Source organism: Pristiophorus japonicus, chromosome X (genome assembly GCF_044704955.1).
Source record: "Pristiophorus japonicus isolate sPriJap1 chromosome X, sPriJap1.hap1, whole genome shotgun sequence".
NCBI lineage: Eukaryota > Metazoa > Chordata > Chondrichthyes > Pristiophoridae > Pristiophorus > Pristiophorus japonicus.
Genome location: NC_092010.1, coordinates 13,292,035 through 13,315,852, shown reverse-complemented (window position 1 = coordinate 13,315,852; position 23,818 = coordinate 13,292,035). Strand labels below are relative to the sequence as shown.

The window sequence follows — 23,818 nt, the reverse complement described above, 5'->3', positions numbered from 1 at the left end:
GGGGAAGTATGTGTACAATATACATAAAACAGTATATATAAAATAGAAAACAGTGTGTGGGGAAGTATGTGTACAATTTACATAAAACAGTAATTATAAAATAGAAAACAGTGTGTGGGGAAGTATGTGTACAATATACATAAAACAGTAATTATGAAATAGAAAACAGTGTGTGGGGAAGTATGTGTACAATATACATAAAACAGTATATATAAAATAGAAAACAGTGTGTGGGGAAGTATGTGTACAATTTACATAAAACAGCAATTATAAAATAGAAAACAGTGTGTGGGGAAGTATGTGTACAATATACATAAAACAGTAATTATAAAATAGAAAACAGTGTGTGGGGAAGTATGTGTACAATATACATAAAACAGTAATTATAAAATAGAAAACAGTGTGTGGGGAAGTATGTGTACAATATACATAAAACAGTATATATAAAATAGAAAACAGTGTGTGGGGAAGTATGTGTACAATTTACATAAAACAGTAATTGTAAAATAGAAAACAGTGTGTGGGGAAGTATGTGTACAATATACATAAAACAGTAATTATGAAATAGAAAACAGTGTGTGGGGAAGTATGTGTACAATATACATAAAACAGTATATATAAAATAGAAAACAGTGTGTGGGGAAGTATGTGTACAATTTACATAAAACAGCAATTATAAAATAGAAAACAGTGTGTGGGGAAGTATGTGTACAATATACATAAAACAGTAATTATAAAATAGAAAACAGTGTGTGGGGAAGTATGTGTACAATATACATAAAACAGCATGTATAAAATAGAAAACAGTGTGTGGGGAAGTATGTGTACAATATACATAAAACAGTATATATAAAATAGAAAACAGTGTGTGGGGAAGTATGTGTACAATTTACATAAAACAGCAATTATAAAATAGAAAACAGTGTGTGGGGAAGTATGTGTACAATATACATAAAACAGTAATTATAAAATAGAAAACAGTGTGTGGGGAAGTATGTGTACAATATACATAAAACAGTAATTATAAAATAGAAAACAGTGTGTGGGGAAGTATGTGTGCAATATACATAAAACATTATATATTAAATAAAAAACAGTGTGTGGGGAAGTATGTTTACAATATACATAACACAGTATATATAAAATAGAAAACAGTGTGTGGGGAAGTATGTGTACAATATACATAACACAGTATATATTAAATAGAAAACAGTGTGTGGGGAAGTATGTGTACAATATACATAACACAGTATATATTAAATAGAAAACAGTGTGTGGGGAAGTATGTGTACAATATACATTGCACAGTATAGATAAAATAGAAAACAGTGTGTGGAGAAGTATGTGTACAACATACATTAAACAGTGTTTATAAAATAAAAAACATTGTGCGGGGAAGTATGTGTAAAATATACATAAAACAGTAATTATAAAATAGAAACAGTGTGTGGGGAAGTATGTGTACAATATACATAAAACAGTATTAAAAAAATAGAAAACAGTGTGTGGGGAAGTCTGTGTACAATATACATAAAACAGCATATATAAAATAGAAAACAGTGTGTGGGGAAGTATGCGTACAATATACATAAAACAGTATATATAAAATAGAAAACAGTGTGTGGGGAAGTATGTGTACAATAGACAGAAAACAGTAGATATAAAATAGAAAACCGTGTGTGGGGATGTATGTGCACAATATACATAAAACAGTAATTATAAAATAGAAAACAGTGTGTGGGGAAGCATGTGTACAATATACATAAAACAGCATGTATAAAATAGAAAACAGTGTGTGGGGAAGTATGTGTACAATATACATAAAACTGTATGTATAAAATAGAAAACAGTGTGTGGGGAAGTATGTGTACAATATACATAAAACAATATATATTAAATAGAAAACAGTGTGTGGGGAAGTATGTGTACAATATACATAACACAGTATGTATAAAATAGAAAAAAATGTGTGGGGAAGTATGTGTACAATATACATAAAACAGTAATTATAAAATAGAAAACAGTGTGTGGCGAAGTATGTGTACAATATACATAACACAGTATATATTAAATAGAAAACAGTGTGTGGGGAAGTATGTGTACAATATACATAGCACAGTATAGATAAAATAGAAAACAGTGTGTGGGGAAGTATGTGTACAATATACATTAAACTGTATGTATAAAATAGAAAACAGTGTGTGGGGAAGTATGTGTACAATTTACATAAAACAGTAATTATAAAATAGAAAACAGTGTGTGGGGAAGTATGTGTACAATATACATAAAACAGTAATTATAAAATAGAAAACAGTGTGTGGGGAAGTATGTGTACAATATACATAAAACTGTAATTATAAAATAGAAAACAGTGTGTGGGGAAGTATGTGTGCAATATACATAAAACATTATATATTAAATAAAAAACAGTGTGTGGGGAAGTATGTGTACAATATACATAACACAGTATATATAAAATAGAAAACAGTGTGTGGGGAAGTATGTGTACAATATACATAACACAGTATATATTAAATAGAAAACAGTGTGTGGGGAAGTATGTGTACAATATACATAACACAGTATATATTAAATAGAAAACAGCGTGTGGGGAAGTATGTGTACAAAATACATAACACAGTATATATTAAATAGAAAACAGTGTGTGGGGAAGTATGTGTACAATATACATAACACAGTATATATAAAATAGAAAACAGTGTGTGGGGAAGTATGTGTACAATGTATATAAAACAGTATATATAAAATAGAAAACAGTGTGTGGGGAAGTATGTGTACAATATACATAACACAGTATATATAAAATAGAAAACAGTGTGAGGGGAAGTATGTGTACAATATACATAAAACAGTATATATAAAATAGAAAACAGTGTGTGGGGAAGTATGTGTACAATATACATAAAACAGTATATATAAAATAGCAAACAGTGTGTGGGGAAGTATGTGTACAATATACATAAAACAGTATATATAAAATAGAAAACAGTGTGTGGGGAAGTATGTGTATAATATGCATAAAACAGTAATTATAAAATAGAAAACAGTGTGTGGGGAAGTCTGTGTACAATATACATAAAACAGTAATTATGAAATAGAAAACAGTGTGTGGGGAAGTATGTGTACAATATACATAAAACAGTATATATTAAATAGAAAACAGTGTGTGGGGAAGTATGTGTACAATATACATAACACAGTAATTATAAAATAGAAAACAGTGTGTGGGGAAGTATGTGTACAATATACATAAAACAGTATATATTAAATAGAAAACAGTGTGTGGGGAAGTATGTGTACAATATACATAACACAGTATGTATAAAATAGAAAACAGTGTGTGGGGAAGTATGTGTACAATATACATAACACAGTATATATTAAATAGAAAACAGTGTGTGGGGAAGTATGTGTACAAAATATATAACACAGTATATATTAAATAGAAAACATTGTGTGGGGAAGTATGTGTACAATATACATTAAACAGTATATATTAAATAGAAAACAGTGTGTGGGGAAGTATGTGTACAATATACATAACACAGTATATATCAAATAGAAAACTGTGTGTGGGGAAGTATGTGTACAATATACACAGCACAGTATATATTAAATAGAAAACAGTGTGTGGGGAAGTATGTGTACAATATACATAAAACAGTATATATTAAATAGAAAACAGTGTGTGGGGAATTATGTGTACAATATACATAACACAGTATATATTAAATAGAAAACAGTGTGTGGGGAATTATGTGTACAATATACATAACACAGTATATATTAAATAGAAAACAGTGTGTGGGGAAGTATGTGTACAATATACATAACACAGTATATATTAAATAGAAAACAGTGTGTGGGGAAGTATGTGTACAATATACATTAAACAGTATATATTAAATAGAAAACAGTGTGTGGGGAAGTATGTGTACAATATACATAAAACAGTATATATAAAATAGAAAACAGTGTGTGGGGAAGTATGTGTACAATATACATGAAACAGTATATATTAAATCGAAAACAGTGTGTGGGGAAGTATGTGTACAATATACACAACACAGTATATATTAAATAGAAAACAGTGTGTGGGGAAGTATGTGTACAATATACATAAAACAGTATATATAAAATAGAAAACAGTGTGTGGGGAAGTATGTGTACAATATACATAAAACAGTAATTATAAAATAGAAAACAGTGTGTGGGGAAGTATGTGTACAATATACATAAAACAGTATATATAAAATAGAAAACAGTGTGTGGGGAAGTATGTGTACAATATACATAAAACAGTAATTATAAAATAGAAAACAGTGTGTGGGGAAGTATGTGTACAATATACATAAAACAGCATGTATAAAATAGAAAACAGTGTGTGGGGAAGTATGTGTACAATATACATAAAACTGTATGTATAAAATAGAAAACAGTGTGTGGGGAAGTATGTGTACAATATACATAAAACAGTATATATTAAATAGAAAACAGTGTGTGGGGAAGTATGTGTACAATACACATAACACAGTATGTATAAAATAGAAAAAAATGTGTGTGGGGAAGTATGTGTACAATATACATAACACAGTATATATTAAATAGAAAACAGTGTGTGGGGAAGTATGTGTACAATATACATAACACAGTATATATTAAATAGAAAACAGTGTGTGGGGAAGTATGTGTACAATATACAGAACACAGTATATATAAAATAGAAAACAGTGTGTGGGGAAGTATGTGTACAATGTATATAAAACAGTATAGATAAAATAGAAAAAAGTGTGTGGTGAAGTATGTGTACAATATACATAACACAGTATATATAAAATAGAAAACAGTGTGAGGGGAAATATGTGTACAATATACATAAAACAGTATATATAAAATAGAAAACAGTGTGTGGGGAAGTATGTGTACAATATACATAAAACAGTAATTATAAAATAGAAAACAGTGTGTGGGGAAGTATTTGTACAATATACATAAAACAGTATATATAAAATAGAAAACAGTGTGTGGGGAAGTATGTGTACAATATGCATAAAACAGTAATTATAAAATAGAAAACAGTGTGTGGGGAAGTATGTGTACAATATACATAAAACAGTAATTATAAAATAGAAAACAGTGTGTGGGGAAGTATGTGTACAATATACATAAAACAGCATGTATAAAATAGAAAACAGTGTGTGGGGAAGTATGTGTACAATATACATAAAACTGTATGTATAAAATAGAAAACAGTGTGGGGGGAAGTATGTGTACAATATACATAAAACAGTATATATAAAATAGAAAACAGTGTGTGGGGAAGTATGTGTACAATTTACAAAAAACAGTATATATAAAATAGAAAACAGTGTGTGAGGAAGTATGTGTACAATATACATAAAACAGTAATTATAAAATAGAAAACAGTGTGTGGGGAAGTATGTGTACAATATACATAAAACAGTAATTATAAAATAGAAAACAGTGTGTGGGGAAGTATGTGTACAATATACATAAAACAGTATATATTAAATAGAAAACAGTGTGTGGGGAAGTATGTGTACAATATACATAACACAGTATGTATAAAATAGAAAACAGTGTGTGGGGAAGTATGTGTACAATATACATAGCACAGTATATATTAAATAGAAAACAGTGTGTGGGGAAGTATGTGTACAATATACATAAAACAGTATATATTAAATAGAAAACAGTGTGTGGGGAATTATGTGTAGAATATACATAACACAGTATATATTAAATAGAAAACAGTGTGTGGGGAAGTATGTGTACAATATACATAACACAGTATATATTAAATCGAAAACAGTGTGTGGGGAAGTATGTGTACAATATACATAAAACAGTATATATAAAATAGAAAACAGTGTGTGGGGAAGTATGTGTACAACATACATAAAACATGATATATAAAATAGAAAACAGTGTGTGGGGAGGTTTTTGTACAACATACATAAAACAGTATCTATAAAAAAGAAAACAATGTGTGGGGAAGCATGTGTACAATATACATTAAAAAGTAATTATAAAATAGAAAACAGTGTGTGGGGAAGTATGTGTACAATATACATAAAACAGTATATATAAAATAGAAAACAGTATGTGTTGAAGTATGTGTTCAATATACATTAAACAGTACATATAAAATAGAAAACAGTGTGTGGGGAAGTATGTGTATAATATGCATAAAATATTAATTATAAAATAGAAAACAGTGTGTGGGGAAGTCTGTGTACAATATACAGAAAACAGTATATATTAAATAGAAAACAGTATGTGTTGAAGTATGTGTTCAATATACATTAAACAGTACATATTAAATAGAAAACAGTGTGTGGGGAAGTATGTGTACAATATACATAACACAGTATATATTAAATAGAAAACAGTGTGTGGGGAAGTATGTGTACAATATACACAACACAGTATATATTAAATAGAAAACAGTGTGTGGGGAAGTATGTGTACAATATACACAACACAGTATATATTAAATAGAATACAGTGTGTGGGGATGTCTGGCAGTGGCTGGTGTGTGAAGAGCCGTGTGTCCGCCGCTCCTGCGGGTGACGCTGTGCCGGGAGACTCGCTTTGGCTGCCAGGCGCCGGGAGCAGGAGCCGTGGCCAATGAGCGGAGGCTGGTTGAGGGCCGGGATGCTGGAACTTGGCCATGAAAGTTGAAGCGGATGCAGTCAGCCGGAGCGGCGGTGACAAGGAGGAGGGAGTTTGTAAAGGTAAGAGGCCTGGCCGACATTTTGCGCCTGCACTGTCTTCTTGACCTGGATTCGCGCCTGAGGTTAAATCTGCGGCGTCCGCTCGCCCCCCGCCCCCTTTGCGGGCATGGTCTGTCCGTGGCGAGGCCGCCACACTGAGCAGGAAGGTACCAGCTTCTGGGGAAGGCGGGTGCTCCAGTGACCCTGGTGCTTTGCAGGACCTTGTGTCTTTAGCTGGTGTTCCTCAGGCGGGCTGTACCTGGTCTCTGAGCACAGGCTTGCCTGGAGCGGCTTTCTGTGCTATCCTGGTGACTTGGCAGAGTGCTGCTGATGTGCACTTTGTTCCTCTGTCAGACACACACAATCTGTGAGCCCTGTCTACCCATCCACAGACCCTTCACACCTTGGTGTTGGAAACACTGCGCTTTGAAATATCAGAACACACATAAACAGGGAGGTCGAACAGCGCAAAGCAGCGAGCCATTATCCCGGGTATTGGGGACAGTGGGGCAGGGGGTGGTGAGAGTGGCCTCACGCTTGGACTTTGTGCGATGGTAGAAAAGAGGCAACAGCGAGTTAACAGCCCATTTAACACCTCTCCCCATTTGTATTCCCAAAATACAAAGGCCGGGAGAGGTGTAAATCGAGCTGCCGATTCGTTTCCGTGGCTTTTACACTCGGGCAAAGTCAAGATGACTCACGAATCATCATCGTAGACAGTCCCTCGGAATCGAGGAAGACTTGCTTCCACTCCTGGAGTGAGTCCTTGGGTGACTGAACAGTCCAATCCGAGAACCACAGTCCCTGTCACAGGTGGGACAGACAGTGGTTGAGGGAAGGGGAGGGTGGGACAGGTTTGCCGCACGCTCCTTCCGCTGCCTGCGCTTGATTTCTGCATGCTCTCGGTGACGAGACTCGAGGTGCTCAGCCCCCTCCCAGATGCACTTCCTCCACTTAGGGCGGTCTTTGGCCAGGGACTCCCAGGTGTCGGTGGGGATGTTGCACTTTATCAGGGAGGCTTTGAGGGTGTCCTTGTAACATTTCCTCTGCCCAACTTTGGCTCATTTGCCATGTAGGAGTTCCAATTAGAGCACTTGCTTTGGGAGTCTCGTGTCAGGTATGCGGGCTATGTGGTCTGCCCAGCGGAGCTGATCAAGTGTGGTCAGTGCTTCAATGCTGGGGATGTTGGCCTGGTCGTGGACACTGATGTTGGTGCGCCTGTCCTCCCAGGGGATTTGTAGGATCTTGCGGAGGCATCGTTGATGATTTTTCTCCAGCAACTTGAGGTGTCTTCTGTACATGGTCCATGTCTCCGAGCCATACAGGAGGGTGGGTATTACCATGGGCTTGGTGGCACTTTTGAGGGCCTGGTCTTCAAACACTCTTTTCCTCAGGCGGCCACTGGCGCGCTGGAGGCAGAATAGACCAGTAGCCGTGTGCTCAATGGTCCGGAATTTGCTGTCAGCGGCCCCAAGGTACGCTTCACACAAGGATCTCGTGATCTGTGTCGAAGTTCGGGCTTTCCAACGTTCAAATCAAATCAACGGAGGTTAGTGGGGATCCCATAGTGTGAACTGCTGTGACGCCAGCAGGCTGTCTGAGCAGCCAATCCAAACGCAGAATTCTTACAGGCAGGGTGCAAAGAAGTGGGTCAGCTCTTAACATTCTCACAAAAAAATGTTCCAGAGAGCAAAAGAAAGATTGAGGCTCTCACGTGGGGAAAAGGCAAACCTGAAATAAAGGCGAGCAAAAACAATAAATCAACTTTTTTTTTGAAAGTTTCATAAAAAATTTTAATTTTTATTAAAATGGATAAATTGTACACTGCAGTTAAAATTCGTTTTTCAGGGCCATAGCATTTGTTTAGCAGTCAATATGCTGTTCAAACGTCAATTACATCTAATCCTTTGGGTCAAACTTTTAATGGGGTATTTAAAATACTGTGGAAGAGCCACATTTTTCATCCGTTTCCCTGATTTGAGAGATTTCACTGATTGCCGGCTCTGGGGGGCGCAGGGCAGGCTGCGGAGGAGCCGCGAATGACAGACCGTAACTTCAGGATTCCTGCCTGCGCCACATCCTGAAGTTGCGGTCAGTTTCAAAGGCGGGATGAGGGCGAGCGCTGCCAGCTCGCTGCCATCCGCACCGCAAATTCCGGACCGTTATTTTTGTAACCGTACACAGATAGAAGTCCCACTGATTGTTCTCACCGACTTCATTGTACACTTTACTTACTGTGGAATAAAGTAGTCTGCAATTCACACCAAATATCAGTGTTGACTTTGAGCATTTCCGGAGAGATTGAAGCAGTACATGTGGGTCCAGTACAGAACACGAGCGAGTTTCACTGTTACACTCGTGGGTATCACTACCTCACAAATAGAGCAGTGAGAGTCAACTTTAATTTAAAAGAAAACCGGTGTTCAGGCTGCTTACAGGAGCCGCTGACATCACTGTACTCGAGATGTCTGCAGACGTCCCAAATTTGTAAAAGCAGACAAATGGGATCAAGGTGGCCTGTTGATGTCAGATTAGAATCGAGTCAACCTCGGTAGCAGACCTGGTGATGTGATAGCTGAGCCAGGCAGGTTCTCGGTATTCCTCGGCCTGCCTGGTTGAGTAATGGAACCTGTCGCTGGGTGGATAATGATGGGGTGGTCCTTTGGCCAAGCAGCGGGAATCTCACCATTGCTTTTATCTTCTATAAGAGACAATGATATTTGATGCCCTGTGCCCTAACTCGCACCAAGTCCCGCTCACCCATCACTCCCTGTGCTCGCTGACCCACATTGGCTCCCAGTTAAGCAACGTCTCGATTTCAAAATTCTCATCCTTGTTTACAAATCCCTCCATGGCCCTCGCCCCTCTCTATCTCTGTAATCTCCTCCAGCCCCACAACCCCCCGGGATGTCTGCGCTCCTCTAATTCTGCCCTCCTGAGCATCCCTGATTATAATCACTCCACCATCGGTGGCCGTGCCTTCTGCTGCCTGGGCCCCAAGTTCTGGAACTCCCTCCCTGAACCTCTCCGCCTCTCTACCTCTCTTTCCTCCTTCAAGACGCTTCTTCAAACCTATTTCTTTGACCAAGCTGCCTTGTGACCCCCCATCTGTGCTAATTTCTCCTTATGTGGCTCGGTGTCAAATTTTTTCTCTCATAACACTCTTATGAAGCGCCTTGGGACGTTTCACTACGTTAAAGGCGCTATATAAATAGAAGTTGTTGTTGTTGATCCCCTTGAGCCCTGGGAATGGGTATTTAATGTCTTGCTGCTTGAGGTACCTAGCTCTGCAATTGGGTAGCAGCGTTTGGCCATTAGAAGCTATCTGGCTTAGTGAAAAGCATCAGGTGGCTTGCTACGAGAGAAATCCAGCTGCGGACACAGACATCTAGACTTTCCATTAAAGCTGCCAGGCTACATATTTAATTATAGTTTCCATTTTGAGGATTTAGCTCCATGTATATACATGGTCCACCTGCTGTTTTTCCGGTTTTTGTTCTTATGCCTGTACCTGTTGTGTTTGAGCAGTTATTTCAGGTTGCGTACATGGTGGTGAGTCAAGTTACCCAAAAAAGGTTTCAGTCAGTGGGGTCGGGTGAGAAGCCGTGCTGGGATCAAGGAAAACACTGTTTTATAAAGAACTCCTACACAAAGAGGGAATGACCTCCATTTCACGACTGTAGAAGCAGCCTGCTCGAGACCAGCCTTGTTGGGGGTTTCTTGCTGCAAAACACTGTGCCCCCTCCCCCATTTTCGACAAACTATTCCACGGACTGTCCAGTCCCGGATGTGTCTGAGTGCAACTTAAACATTGAGTTGGAATTTGCTTTTATTCTATAGGATTGAAAGTACTGCTACCCCAGAATATTGTTTCCTCCCAAGTGTCCATTTTCTGTCGTACTGTATACTGTGGGAGGCTGGACTGTTACTGGGATTGCAGTGGGTGCGTGACACCTTTATCCAGTGTCCACTTGAACTGGGAAACTAGATTGTGTCCTTCCAAACGGGGCCTGTGTCTGGAGAGAGAACTGTATAACACTAATACTGCCGATTACAGGTCTGTCACTGGGGTGCAAACCATTTGAGGGATTGATTTGAGGAGAAAACACAAGAAGCTGGGTAGAGCTCAAAAAGCTGGAGGTGGAGGAGTTAAGGAGAGTTTAAGCAGCGCTGGGTGAAGATTGTGAGTTTTATTATTTCCCTTAAAGCATATTTGTATCAATGCATTAAATAAGCCAATTCGCAATGATTGCTTCTGTAAAACTTTTGAGAAGAGCACAATAGCACAGTGGTTGCAGAATCTGCTGATTCAGGCCTGGAATCAAAATCTCGCTGCATGGTTACAGTTGCAGATAGCGGAAAGTGAGTGGGATTGTGGACACAAAGAAGGCGACTGAAATCTTGCAAAGACTGGGCTTGCACCTGTGGCACATATAATACAAATAAGTGCAAGGTATTACATAATAGGAGGCACATGCACGTGTGGGATAGCCCTGGCCAAAGAGGCCTCTGGATTAAATCCATCCTGACTTGGAAATATATCGGCTGTTCCTTCATCGTCGCTGGGTCAAAATCCTGGAACTCCCTCCCGAACAGCACTGTGGGAGCACCTTCACCACACGGACTGCAGCGGTTCAAGGCGGCGGCTCACCACCACCTTCTCAAGGGCAATTAGGGATGGGCAATAAATGCCGGCCTGGCCAGCGACGCCCACATCCCAGGAACGAATAAAAGGAAAAGATCCACGGGCGACTGTTGGCTCGTTGCTCACCAGTGTGAGGAGCCAGTAAACAGTGGGAGATAAAACCAAACCAGTTCAAATCAAATCCTGAGGGGCTCTGCTGGAGCTGTACTGGGTGTAGTTCTGGTCACAGGGAGTTGGGTGGGAGTGGGGAGATTTCAGCCCCTGGAAACAGTACAAGAGAGCTGCCAGGTGTATTGTTGGTGTGGGAAACGCTGTGAGGAATGCCTTCATCAGCCTTCATCTGATAGGGATAAATAAATACTTAACAGAACAGAGACATTATACCTGGAGATAGACCTGATTACCAGCACAAGAGGGCACAGGGTTCAGGGTGTGATGGGCAGGGTTAGGACAGATACTAAGGGGTATTTCTTTACATCAAGGGTGATAAACAGCTGGAACAGGGGTAGCGGGAAGGGGAGGGGAGACCCAGTAGTTGGACTCATTTAAGAAATGGCTGGATGCTGTAGTTGGAAGAAGTAGGGTTTTTAAAAATGAATTTTCTTCTCAAGATGTGGGCATTGCTGGCAAGGCCGGCATCTATTGCTCATCCCGACTTCCCTTGAGAAGGTGGTGGTGAGCCGCTGTCTTGAACCGCTGTAGTCCGTGTGGTGAAGGTACTACCATAGATATATTTCCAAGTCAGGCTGGTGTGTGACTGGGAGGGGAACGTGGAGGTGGTGGTGTTCCCATGTGCCTGCTGCCCTTGTCCTTTTATGTGGTAGAGGTCGTGGGTTTGGGAGGTGCTGCCGAAGAAGCCTTGGCGAGTTGCTGCAGTGCATCTTGTAGATGGTACACACTGCAGCCAGGGGGCGCCGGTGGTGGAGGGAGTGAATGTTGAAGGTGGTGGATGGGGTGCCAATCAAGCGGGCTGCTTTGTCCTGGATGGTGTCGAGCTCCTTGAGTGTTGTTGGAGCTGCACTCGTATCCCTGGATGTTGAGTTCCCAGCCTTGGTCACCTTGGAGCCATGTCTCCGTAATCCCAATTACATCATATCTGTTAACAGCTGTCTGCGCAGTTAATTCATCCACCTTATTACGAATGCTCCTCTCATTGAGACACAAAGCCTTCAGGCTTGTTTTTTTAACACTCTTTGTCCTTTTAGAATTATGCTGTAATGTGGCCCTTTTTGATTTTTGCCCTTGATTTCTCTGCCCTCCACTTTTACTATTCTCCTTGCTATCTTTTGCTTCAGCCCCCATTTTACTTCCCTCTGTCTCCCTGCATAGATTCTCATCCCCCTGCCATATTAGTTTAAACCCTCCCCAACAGCACTAGCAAACACTCTCCCTAGGACATTGGTTCCGGTCCTGCCCAGGTGCAGACCATCCGGTTTGTACTGGTCCCACCTCCCCCAGAACCGGTTCCAATGTCCCAGGAATTTGGATCCCTCCTTTTTGCACCATTCCTCAAGCCATGTATTCATATTAAGTATCCTGTGATTCCTACTCTGACTAGCACGTGGCACTGGTAGCAATCCTGTGATTACTACCTTTTGAGGTCCTACTTTTTAATTTAACTCCTAGCTCCCTAAATTCAGCTTGTAGGATCTCATCCCTTTTTTTTTACCCATGTCGTTGGTACCTATATGCACCACGACAACTGGCTGTTCACCCTTCCTTTTCAGAATGTCCTGCACCCGCTCCGAGACATCCTTGACCCTTGCACCAGGGAGGCAACATACCATCCTGGAGTCTCGATTTGCGGCCGCATAAACACCTATCTATTCCCCTTACAATAGAATCCCCTACCACTATAGCTCTCCCACTCTTTTTCCTGCCCTCCTGTGCAGCAGAGCCACCCATGGTGCCGTGAACCTGCTGCTGCCTTCCCCTGATGAGCCATCACCCCCAACAGTACCCAAGATGGTATATCTGTTTTGGAGGGAGATGACCACAGGGGACCCCTGCACTACCTTCCTACTCCTGCTCTGCCTGATGGTCACCCATTCCCTATCTGGCTGTGTAACCTTTACCTGTGGTGTGACCAACTCACTAAACGTGTTGTTCACGACCTCCTCCGCATCGAGGATGCTCCAGAGTGAATCCATGCGCAGCTCCAGTGCCATCATGTGGTCTGACGGGAGCTGCAGCTGGACACACTTCCCGCACACATAGTTTTTTTTTAATTATTCGTAGCCAATCTTTCCAATTCTTTGTCAAATCACAAACACCAGAGGTCACCTTGCACACATCAAGGATCACTCTGCGCCAATGCTCTTAGCCAAAAGGCCGAGAGCCACTGCATCGTTCCTGGAAGTACTGCAATACCAGGTTCGTGCCATGGAGGTGGATGGGTCAGCAACCCCACACACCTCTGTGGAGGTGGATGGGTCAATCCACCCCACCCACCTCCTATTTCCAAAAAGCATAGGAGAACCACCTTCCTGATCCAGGGAGAACCACTTTGGGGTCATGGTTACTCCCCTGTCAGGTCAGTTACGCATGATCTTAGCCAAAAGGCCGAGAAGCAGTCAGGCACACTGGCTACTCCTACCATGAATTAACCCTTAAATTAACTTAATTTGGCAACAATGCCAAAGATTTCTTACTGATAAGAAAAAAAAAGATAAAGAAAAAATAAAAACTACTCACCAATCACTTACCCTCTTGGCTGTGATGTCACACTTCGATTTCTTTTTACTTATTTTTACTTTTGACCCTGCTGCAGCAGCTGGCTCGTCCCCGACTGCCGCTGCTCCTTGCTGTCGCTGGGCCTTTTATAGGCCTCGCCGCTGCTCCTTGCTGTCGCTGGGCCTTTTATAGGCCTCGCCGCTGCTCCTTGCTGTCGCTGGGCCTTGCCGCTGCTCCTTGCTGTCGCTGGGTCTTTTATAGGCCTCGCCGCTGCTCCTTGCTGTCGCTGGGCCTTTTATAGGCCTCGCCGCTGCTCCTTGCTGTCGCTGGGCCTTGCCGCTGCTCCTTGCTGTCGCTGGGCCTTTTATAGGCCTCGCCGCTGCTCCTTGCTGTCGCTGGGCCTTGCCGCTGCTCCTTGCTGTCGCTGGGCCTTGCCGCTGCTCCTTGCTGTCGCTGGGCCTTTTATAGGCCTCGCCGCTGCTCCTTGCTGTCACTGGGTCTTTTATAGGCCTCGCCGCTGCTCCTTGCTGTCGCTGGGCCTTGCCGCTGCTCCTTGCTGTCGCTGGGTCTTTTATAGGCCTCGCCGCTGCTCCCCAACTATCGGGAAAGATTGAACAGGTTGGGGCTTTTTTCTTTGGAACAGAGAAGACTTAGCGGTGACCTGAGAGAGGTCTTTAAAATGATGCATGGGTTGAACAGGGTATGTTTCTATGTTTATTTTCTATGTTTCTATGTGGAGAAGATGTTTCCACGTGTGGGAGGATCCAAAACGAGGGCCATAAGTACAACATAGTCACTGATAAATCCAATCGGGAAATCAGGAAAAATGTCTTAACTCAGAGAGTGGTTAGAAAGTGAACTCGCTACCACAGGAAGTGGTTGAGGCAAACAGCTTAGATGCTTTAAGAAGAAAATTAGATGTGCACATGGCAGAAAAGGGAATAGAAAGATATGCTGCTAGGCTGCGATGAGGTCGATGGAATGGGAGGAGGCTCGTGTACACCAGCACAGAATGGCCTGTTTGTGTGCTGTATATGCTATGTACATAAGAAAAACTCCAATTTCCTCCCTGATGGTGCAGTGGGATAAATGCCTGTCCAGTGTGCTGCTGAGCCCTGCAGATGAGATGGTTCTGTTTGTGGTCAGTGCTGAGTGAGCTGGGGTGTTGGGATGTGCTACCATTGGTCCTGGGCACTGGTGGCCCAGAGAGGGAGGAAACCAGCCTCGGTTTCTGCCCCTGATCACCATCCAGTAACGCCTGCTGGGAAATGAGTGTGTGTGTGTGTGTGTGTGTGTGTGTGTGTGTGTGTGTGTTGGGTAATAACTGGACTGTGATGCACTCCACAGTCAAATGGCCTGCTGTCACTTGCTGTCTGGGCTCACACGAGTGGCCACTTCAGCAAGGTGCTGAAGGGCGATTCTTGCCCACGGGGACGGTACCCCACCGAGAGTCTGTGCCTTCAGGAGAGGAACCGATAACCACACAGCGATCTGTTCATTAAAGTTAGGCCAGATGTTTGAAAGATTGTTAATCGCTAATTATTTTGACTCCTGCCAGCTCGGGAGTATTGCAGCCACCTTCTAGCTGGAGCATTCTGCTCATGAAACAATTTTACAAGATTAATTTTGAAACGTTAGGCAAGACTCCCTCCAAAACAAATCTGGGTCTTAGTGTAGCCTTGCAGGTCATGAATCATCGACCATCTGATGTGTCAAAGAGCGGCCTGGCCATTCAGTGTCGCCCATTGCTTGGCTATCGCACAGTCTGTTCGGTAAAATCCTTCAAAGAACTATAATTAAATATTTCCACTCTGTTATTCTTCATTTCAAGCGTTGTTCGCGGTTCGTACAGGAGTGCTGTGAGAAGCTCCTGGGACATTGGTATGTGTCTTTTCAGTGTGTATTCCTGTCAGATAATCAGCGTGCTTGTGTGCCTGTTTATACTGGGGCGTAAATTTAGTCAGTGCTTGTACTCCCTGTTTATAATTGCCTTGTGTTTCAGGACAGAGACCTTCGTGTGTTGTTCACCCCCTCTGGAGATGGGTATGACCGTGTAGTGGTCATCTTTCAGGGCTAGTAATCCAAAGGCTTGGATTGAGAAACCTGGGAACATGCGTTCAACTCCCAACGTGGCAGTTTCAGAATTTGAATTCAGTTTATAAAAAAAAAAAATCTGGGAACAATAAAAGGGTCCATAAAGCTGTTGGATTGTCGTAAAAATCCAATTGGTTCATTAATGTCCTTCAGGGAAGGAAACCTGCCGTCCTTGCCTGTCTTTCAGATGAGGCGTTAAACCGAGGCCTCAGATGCTCTCATAAGAACATAAGAATTAGGAGCAGGAGTAAGCCAAATGGCCCCTCGAGCCTGCTCCGCCATTTAATAAGATCATGGCTGATCAGGTGGATGTAAAAGATCCCATGGCACTGTTTCGAAGAAGAGCAGGGGAGTTATCCCTGGTCTCCTGGCCAATATTTATCCCTTAATCAACATAACCAAAAAGCAGATTATCTGGTCATTCTCACATTGCTGTTTGTGGGAGCTTGCTGTGCACAAATTGGCTGCTGCATTTCCCACATTACAATAATGACTACACATCAAAAAAAGTACTTCATTGGCTGTAAAGCGCTTTGGGACGTCCTGACGTTGTGAAAGGCGCTATATAAATGCAAGTCTTTTCTTTCTAGCCAGTCTGGGCCTACATGTGACTCCAGTCCCACACCAACGTGGTTGACTCTTAACTACTCTCTGAAGTGGTCGAGCGTGCCACTCAGTTGGATCAAACATTTCTACGGCTGGGCAATAAACTTTAGCCTTGTTAGCGACGCCCACATTCCGAGAATGGAATTTCTAAAACTGCTGCTCCCTGGTGCATCAGGTTCACTTTTACTGCACACGGCAAGAACAGGATGCCTGCACTGTTGAAATTGTATGGGGACAGCCAGATCCCATGATAAGAACATAAAAATATAAGAAATAGGATCAGGAGTAGGCCTGCTCTGCCATTCAGTAAGATCATGGCTGATCCGATCATGGACTCAGCTCCACTTCCCCACCCGCTCCCCATAACCCTTTATCGTTCAAGAAACTGTCTATCTCCGCCTTAAATTTATTCAATGACCCAGCTTCCACAGCTCTGAGGCAGCGAATTCCACAGATTTACAACCCTCAGAGAAGAAATTCCTCCTCATCTCAGTTTTAAATGGGTGGCCCCTTATTCTAAGATTATGCCTCAAGTTCTCGTCTCCCCCATCAGTGGAAACATCCTCTCTGCATCCACCTTGTCAAGCCCCCTCATAATCTTATACGTTTCGATAAGATCATCTCTCATTCTTCTGAATTCCAATGAGTAGAGGCCCAACCTACTCAACCATTCCTCATAAATCAACCGACTCATCTCCGGAATCAACCTCGTGAACCTCTTTGAACTGCCTCCAAAGCAAATATATCCCTTCGTAAATATGGAAACCAAAACTGCACGCAGTATTCCAGGTGTACAACTGTAGCAAGACTTCCCTGCTTTTGCACTCCATCCCCTTTGCAATAAAGGCCCACATTGGAGTTTTGTCTACAATGCCGTTAGATCACGGGTTGTGGCCGTCCCCGTACTTGGAGGTGACTCAGCAGAGGGGAGTGGCTGTGGAGAGGTTCCGGGGGGAGAGAGAGAGAGAGAAGGCTGTGCGTGTGTGGCGCACAGTGGATGTGACTCAAACTCTGCTCTTGGCTGTGTCAGTGTTCGAGTCGGTCAATGATTACCTCACTGCCACATTTCAACAGGCTGACTGTTGTAAACTATTTGCCGGCATGTTTGAAGTTGTGTTTCCTCCAGCAATGGGTCATTAACCATTTGGCCTATGGCGTTTCTTGGCTCTGCAGGAGATTGGGTGACCGTGAGTTGGGTTTCATGGTGTGGGTGGAGTGGCCGGATGGATTGGCTAGTCTTTGCCTGTCCTTTTGTTGAGGATTTTGACAATTACATTCACATCCCAACCAATCAGATACTCTCGGGACTTATTCTACTGACATGTCAAGATAAATGTTAAATTGTCGAGGCAGAGAGGTAGAAATCATTGCATCAAATCTGTCTTCAACCCTGTACTGTCCGACTTGCACATCCCCCCTGACACCTGGGAGTCCCTGGCCAAAGACCGCTCGAAGTGGAGGAAGTGCATCCGGGAGGGCGCTGAGCACCTCGAGTCTCATCGCCGAGAGCATGCAGAATCAATCACAGGCAGCGGAAAGAGCGTGCGGCAAACCTGTCCCACTCTCCCTTTCCTTCAACCACTGTCTGTCCCACTTGTGACAGAGACTGTAATTCCCGTATTGGACTGTTCAGCCTCCAAAAAACTCACTTCAGGAGTGGAAGCAAGTCTTCCTCGATTCCGAGGGACTGCCTATGATGATAACTCTGTGCAATGCCTGGGATATCTTGAAACATCAAAGGACATAACATACTTTATGTCGGCAGCCATTTTACACACAGCAAGATCCCACAAACTGCAATGCGATGAATGCTCTTTTTATTTTTGGGGGTGTTGGTTGAAGGTGGAATGTTGGCCAGGACACTGGGCGAACTCCCTGCTCTTCTCCCACCATCTCATCTGAAAGAAAGAAAATCAAATCTTGTAGTTTTACAGGGACGTTCATGCAGCCAACTATTGAAGTGTAGTCACTGTTGTAATGTAGGAAACGCAGCAGCTAATTTGTGCACCGCAAGCTCCCACGAGCAACAATGAGATAATAACCAGATGATGCTGGAAATCTCAACGGGGTCAGGCAGCATCTGTGCAGAGAAACAGAGTTAACGTTTCGGGTCGATGACCCTTCGTCAGAACTGGAGAGTGTTCGAAAAGAACAGATTCTTAGAAGCACTGAAAGGGGGAGGGGAAGAAAGAACAAAAGGGAAGGTCTGTGATAGGGTGGAAGGCAGGAGAGATTAGAGAGACAAAAGGGATGATGGGCCGAATTGAAATCCGACCTCTCCGTCCTCGGTCTCCTACACTGTTCCAATGAAGCTCATTGTAAGCTCAAGGAACAGCACCTCATCTTTCGATTAGGCACTTTACAGCCTCTGGACTCAACATCGAGTTCTTCAATTTCAGAGCGTGACCTCTGGCCATCTTTAGCTCCCTTCCTCCCCTCCCCTCCCCCCGCCCCGATCATGATTTTTTTCCTTGTCACCAATGGCAGCTGGTAATTATTCTGCCATTCACACCCTATCGAGACTCATCTTTTTTGAACTCCTGTCATTACCATTTCAATTCGGCCTTTTATCTCTCTAATCTCCTGCCTCCCACCCTATCACAGACCTTCCTTTTGTTCTTTCCTCCCCTCCCTCTTTCAGGGCCCCTTAAGAATCTGTTCTTTTCGAACACTCTCCAGTTCTGACGAAGGGTCATTACCTGAAACGTTAACTCTGTTTCCTCTCCACAGATGCTGCCTGACCCGCTGAGATTGCCAGCATTTTCTGTTTTTATTTCAGATTCCAGCATCTGCAGTATTTTGCTTTTGTAATAACCAGATGAACTGTTTTAAGCTGTCCAGCCTTTGGTCCTCCACAGTCACACCCTCACCACCACCTTTCATGCCCTAGTCCCTATTAAAACAATTTCTCTCTCTCTCTCTCTCTCTCTCTCTCTCTCTCTCTCTCTCTCTCTCTCTCTCTCTCTCTCTCTCTCTCTCTCTCTCACCCTGGCCGTTCCCCCTGGTACAGCCCTCATTTCGTTCCCTTAAGTCCAAGGGTCGCAGACTTGAACAGATATGGAGGACAACTGGTTTAGCCATTCACCACCAGATCTGGCTGGACCACAGAAAGCACCATCGGGTCCTGCTCTTGTCCCCAAAATCGCTCACTATTCCAGAATCATTCTGGAATGCAAAGATGTACCCTGACTTTACTCTCCACTGCTATCCTTCTTAAACCCCTCTCCCTGGTCTCCTCCACCCTCCCCTCCGACAGTAAGTGTGAGGAGCTCATGGACCTCTTTGTCTCTAATATTGAGACCATCCGTTCAGCCGCCTCTGCCACGCCCCTTCCTTCCCCTAGCCCACCGGGCCAAACTACCTCTAAGGTTCCCCCCTGCCCTAGCCCTGAACTCTCATCTTTCTCTAGTTTCTCTCCGATCTCCCCATAAGACCTCCCTGTGCTCATCTTTGAGATCCACTTCCTGCTCCCTTGACCCTATTCCCACCAACTGCTGTGACCACCCAATTTCCTTTTCTGGCCCCCTTGTTAGCGACATTGTTAATGGTTGGCTCTTCTCCCTCGAAGTGGTTAAAGCAAATAGTATCGATGCATTTAAGGGGAGGCTGGACAAGTATATGAGGGAGAAGGGAATGGAGGGTTATGCTGATAGATTTAGATGAGGAAAGACAGGAGGAGGCTCGAGTGGAGCATAAACGCCGCATGGACTGGTTGGGCTGAATGGCTTGTTTCTGTGCTGTATATCGTAGGTAATCCTATGTACTGTTTTTCTGTTCCCCCCCCCCAAATCTGCCGTCATCATCCCTCTCCTCAAAACCGACCCCTCCGTCCCTCCGTCCTTGCAAACTACCGCCCCATCTCCAACCTCCCTTTCCTCTCAAGTCCTTGAACGTGTTGTCGCCTCCCAAATCCGTGCCCATCTTTCCCGCATCATGTTTGAATCACTTCAATCAGTTTCCGCCCCTGTCACAGGACCGAAACGCCTCTCATCAAAGTCATAAGTAACATCCTTTGTGACTGTGACACAGGTAAACTATCCCTCCTCGTCCTTCTGGACCTGTCTGCAGCCTTTGACACGGTTGACCACTCCATCCTCCTCCAACGCCTCTCCACCATCGTCCAGCTGGGTGGGACTGCACTCGCCTGGTTCCATTCTTATCTGTCTCATCGTAGTCAGAGAATCACCTGCAACGGCTTCTCTTCCCACTCCCGCATCGTTACCTCTGGTGTCCCCCAAGGATCTAACCTTGGCCCCCTCCTATTTCACATCTACATGTTGCCCCTTGGCGACATCATCCGAAAACACAGCGTCAGTTTCCACATGTACGCTGAAACACCCAGCTCTACCTCACCATCACTTCACTCGACCCCTCCACGGTCTCTAAATTGTCAGACTGCTTGTCCCACATCCAGTTCTGGATGAGCAGAAAATTGCTCCAATTAAATATTGGGAAGACCAAAGCCATTGTTTTCGGTCCCCGCCACAAACTCCGTTCCCGAGCCACTGACTCCATCCCTCTCCCCAACTTCTGTCTGAGGCTGAACCAGACTGCTCGCAACCTGGGTGTCATATTTGACCCCGAAATTAGCTTCCGACCACACATCCGCAGCGTAACTAAGATCGCCTGCTTCCACCTACACAACATCGTCCATCTCTGCCCCTGCCTCAGCTCATCCGCTGCTGAAACCCTCATCCATGCCTTTGTTACCTCGAGACTTGACTATTCCAACGCACTCCTGACTGGCCTCCCACATTCTACCCGACGTAAACTTGTCATCCAAAACCCGGCTGGCCGTGTCCTAACTTGCACCAAGTCCCGCTCACCCATCACCCCTGTGCACGCTGACCTACATTGGCTTCCAGTTAAGCAACGTCACGATTTCAAAATTCTCATCCTTGTTTTTCAAATCCCTCCATGGTCTCGCTCCTCCCTATCTCCTTCAGCCCCCCTTCTCCCTCCTGAGATATCTGCCTTCTTGAGCATCCCTGATTATAATCGCTCAACCATTGGTGACCGTGCCTTCTGTTGCCTGGGCCCCAAGCTCTGGAACTCCCTCCCTAAACCTCTCCGCCTCTCTACCTCTCCTCCTTTTAAGACGCTCCTTAAAATCTACCTCTTTGACCAAGCTTTTGGTCAGCTGCCCTAATTTCTCCTTATGTGGCTCCGTGTCACATTTTTTGTCTTGTAATGCTCCTGTGAAGCGCCTTGGGACGTTTTACTATGTTAAAGGCGCTATATAAATACAAGTTGTTGTTATGTTGGTTGAGGGATAAATATTAGCTAGTACACGGGAGAACTCCCCTGCTCTTCTTCGAAATAGTGCTCTGAGGCCTCGGTTTAATGTCTCATCCAAATGATGGGCACCTCCGACAGTGCAGCACTCCCTCAGTACTTCACTGGGAGTATCAGCTTAGATTGTGTGCTACAGTCTCTGCTGCGGTTCAAGAAGGCGGCTCACCAGCACCTTCTCGAGGGCAATTAGGGATGGGCAATAAATGCTGGCCTTGCCGGCGACGCCCATGAATAAAATAAAGAATCCACCACCACCTGATTCAGAGGTGAGAGTGCTGCCCACTGGGCCACAGCTGACAATGCGTGCCAGACTTGCCAAGAAAAGGGAGAGTGAGCATTCTCTGAGATCACAGCACAGCTGGTGATCGCCCCATGGTGAGTCATCTCTTTCTAAACGGATTTTCGCTGCAGAATGAACTTCTACCTCCGGCCGAGGGTACAGTTCCCTCTGGTACCTTGTGTCATTCTTCATGTTTGAGCTGAGACAGTCTTATGTTGCCAGGATTTTGAGCATTAGCCAAGCCTGATTCTGTCCTGGCCCAACACGCGGTCACTGAACAGTGACCAGGAGTGAGCTGATTTCTCGCCCTCTCCTGTTTCGAGACACTGAGGTCAACTGTATTGCTCTAACTTCTTTAAACTCTTTAATCAGACAACAAATGTTCTCTGGCCTTTCCTGCTGCTTTACGCCTTGCATCGGCCATGTGAAGTGACTGTGGAAGACTTGTAAGCACTCCGAGGTAAGACTATTCAGTCGTCCAATGTGTGAGCGAGTGGTGTTGGTGAGAGGTACCAGCTAGAACACTGTCTCGGTAACATTCACCTTCCACTGTAGATTGTCACCAGGGCCCCCTCACTTGCCATGTGCCCTTGATTTTCCAAACCCATTCCTGTAATACACTGAGGCTACTGGTGCGCTGCGCAAATGCTCGCCTTTGGCCATGGACCTTGTCCGATGGCTGGGAAAGGTCTGTATAGGCTGGCAGATTGCATTGGCAGAAAGTATTTTCATGCTCCCATAGAACCCACGTCTGCCTCTTGTGCATCCCCCACTTCGGCTCACCATTGGTGACCGTGCCTTCAGCTGTCTAGGCCCCAAGCTCTGGAATTCCCTCCCTAAACCCTTCTACCCTCCATTTAGATACTCCTTAAAACCTACTTAAGAACATAAGAAATAGGAGCAGGAGCAGGCCATTCGGCCCCTCGAGCCTGCTCCACCATTCAATAAGATCATGGCTGATCCGATCATGGACTCAGCTCCACTTCCCCGCCCGCTCCCCATAACCCCTTATCTCCTTATTGCTCAAAAATCTGTCTATCTCCACCTTAAATGTATTCAATGACCCAGCCTCCACAGCTCTCTGAGGCAGAGAATTCCACAGATTTACAACCCTCTGGGAGAAGAAATTTCTCCTCATCTCAGTTTTAAATGGGCGGCCCCTTATTCTGAGACTATGTCCCCTAGTTTTAGTTTCCCCTATGAATGGAAATATCCTCTCTGCATTCACCTTGTCGAACCCTCTTATCTTATATGTTTCGATAAGATCACCTCTTATTCTTCTGAATTCCAATGAGTAGAGGCCCAACCTACTCAACCTTTCCTCATAAGTCAACCCTTTCATCCCCGGAATCAACCTAGTGAACCTTCTCTGAACAGCCTCCAATGCAAGTGTATCCTTCCTTAAATACGGAGACCAAAACTGTACGCAGTACTCCAGGTTTTTTTTTCATTCACGGGATATGAGTG

The 23,818-nt window shown here is 43.8% G+C and overlaps 1 protein-coding gene and 1 non-coding gene across 3 annotated transcripts in view; one reads left to right on the top strand and one right to left on the bottom strand.

The window, feature by feature from the left end:
* Nucleotides 1-6,661: 6,661 nt before the first annotated feature.
* LOC139240867 (natural resistance-associated macrophage protein 2-like) overlaps nucleotides 6,662-23,818 on the top strand; it is a 413,050-nt gene continuing 395,893 nt past the window's right edge. For both annotated transcript variants that reach the window (XM_070869364.1, XM_070869363.1), the window contains exon 1: nucleotides 6,662-6,779. In XM_070869364.1, the coding sequence (XP_070725465.1) occupies nucleotides 6,716-6,779 (64 nt within the window). In that variant the 5' untranslated portion in view covers nucleotides 6,662-6,715. The remainder of the gene's footprint in view (nucleotides 6,780-23,818) is intronic.
* Nucleotides 13,781-13,977, bottom strand: LOC139241059 (U2 spliceosomal RNA). Its single transcript, XR_011588774.1, has one exon. It is a non-coding gene; the product is annotated as a U2 spliceosomal RNA (small nuclear RNA).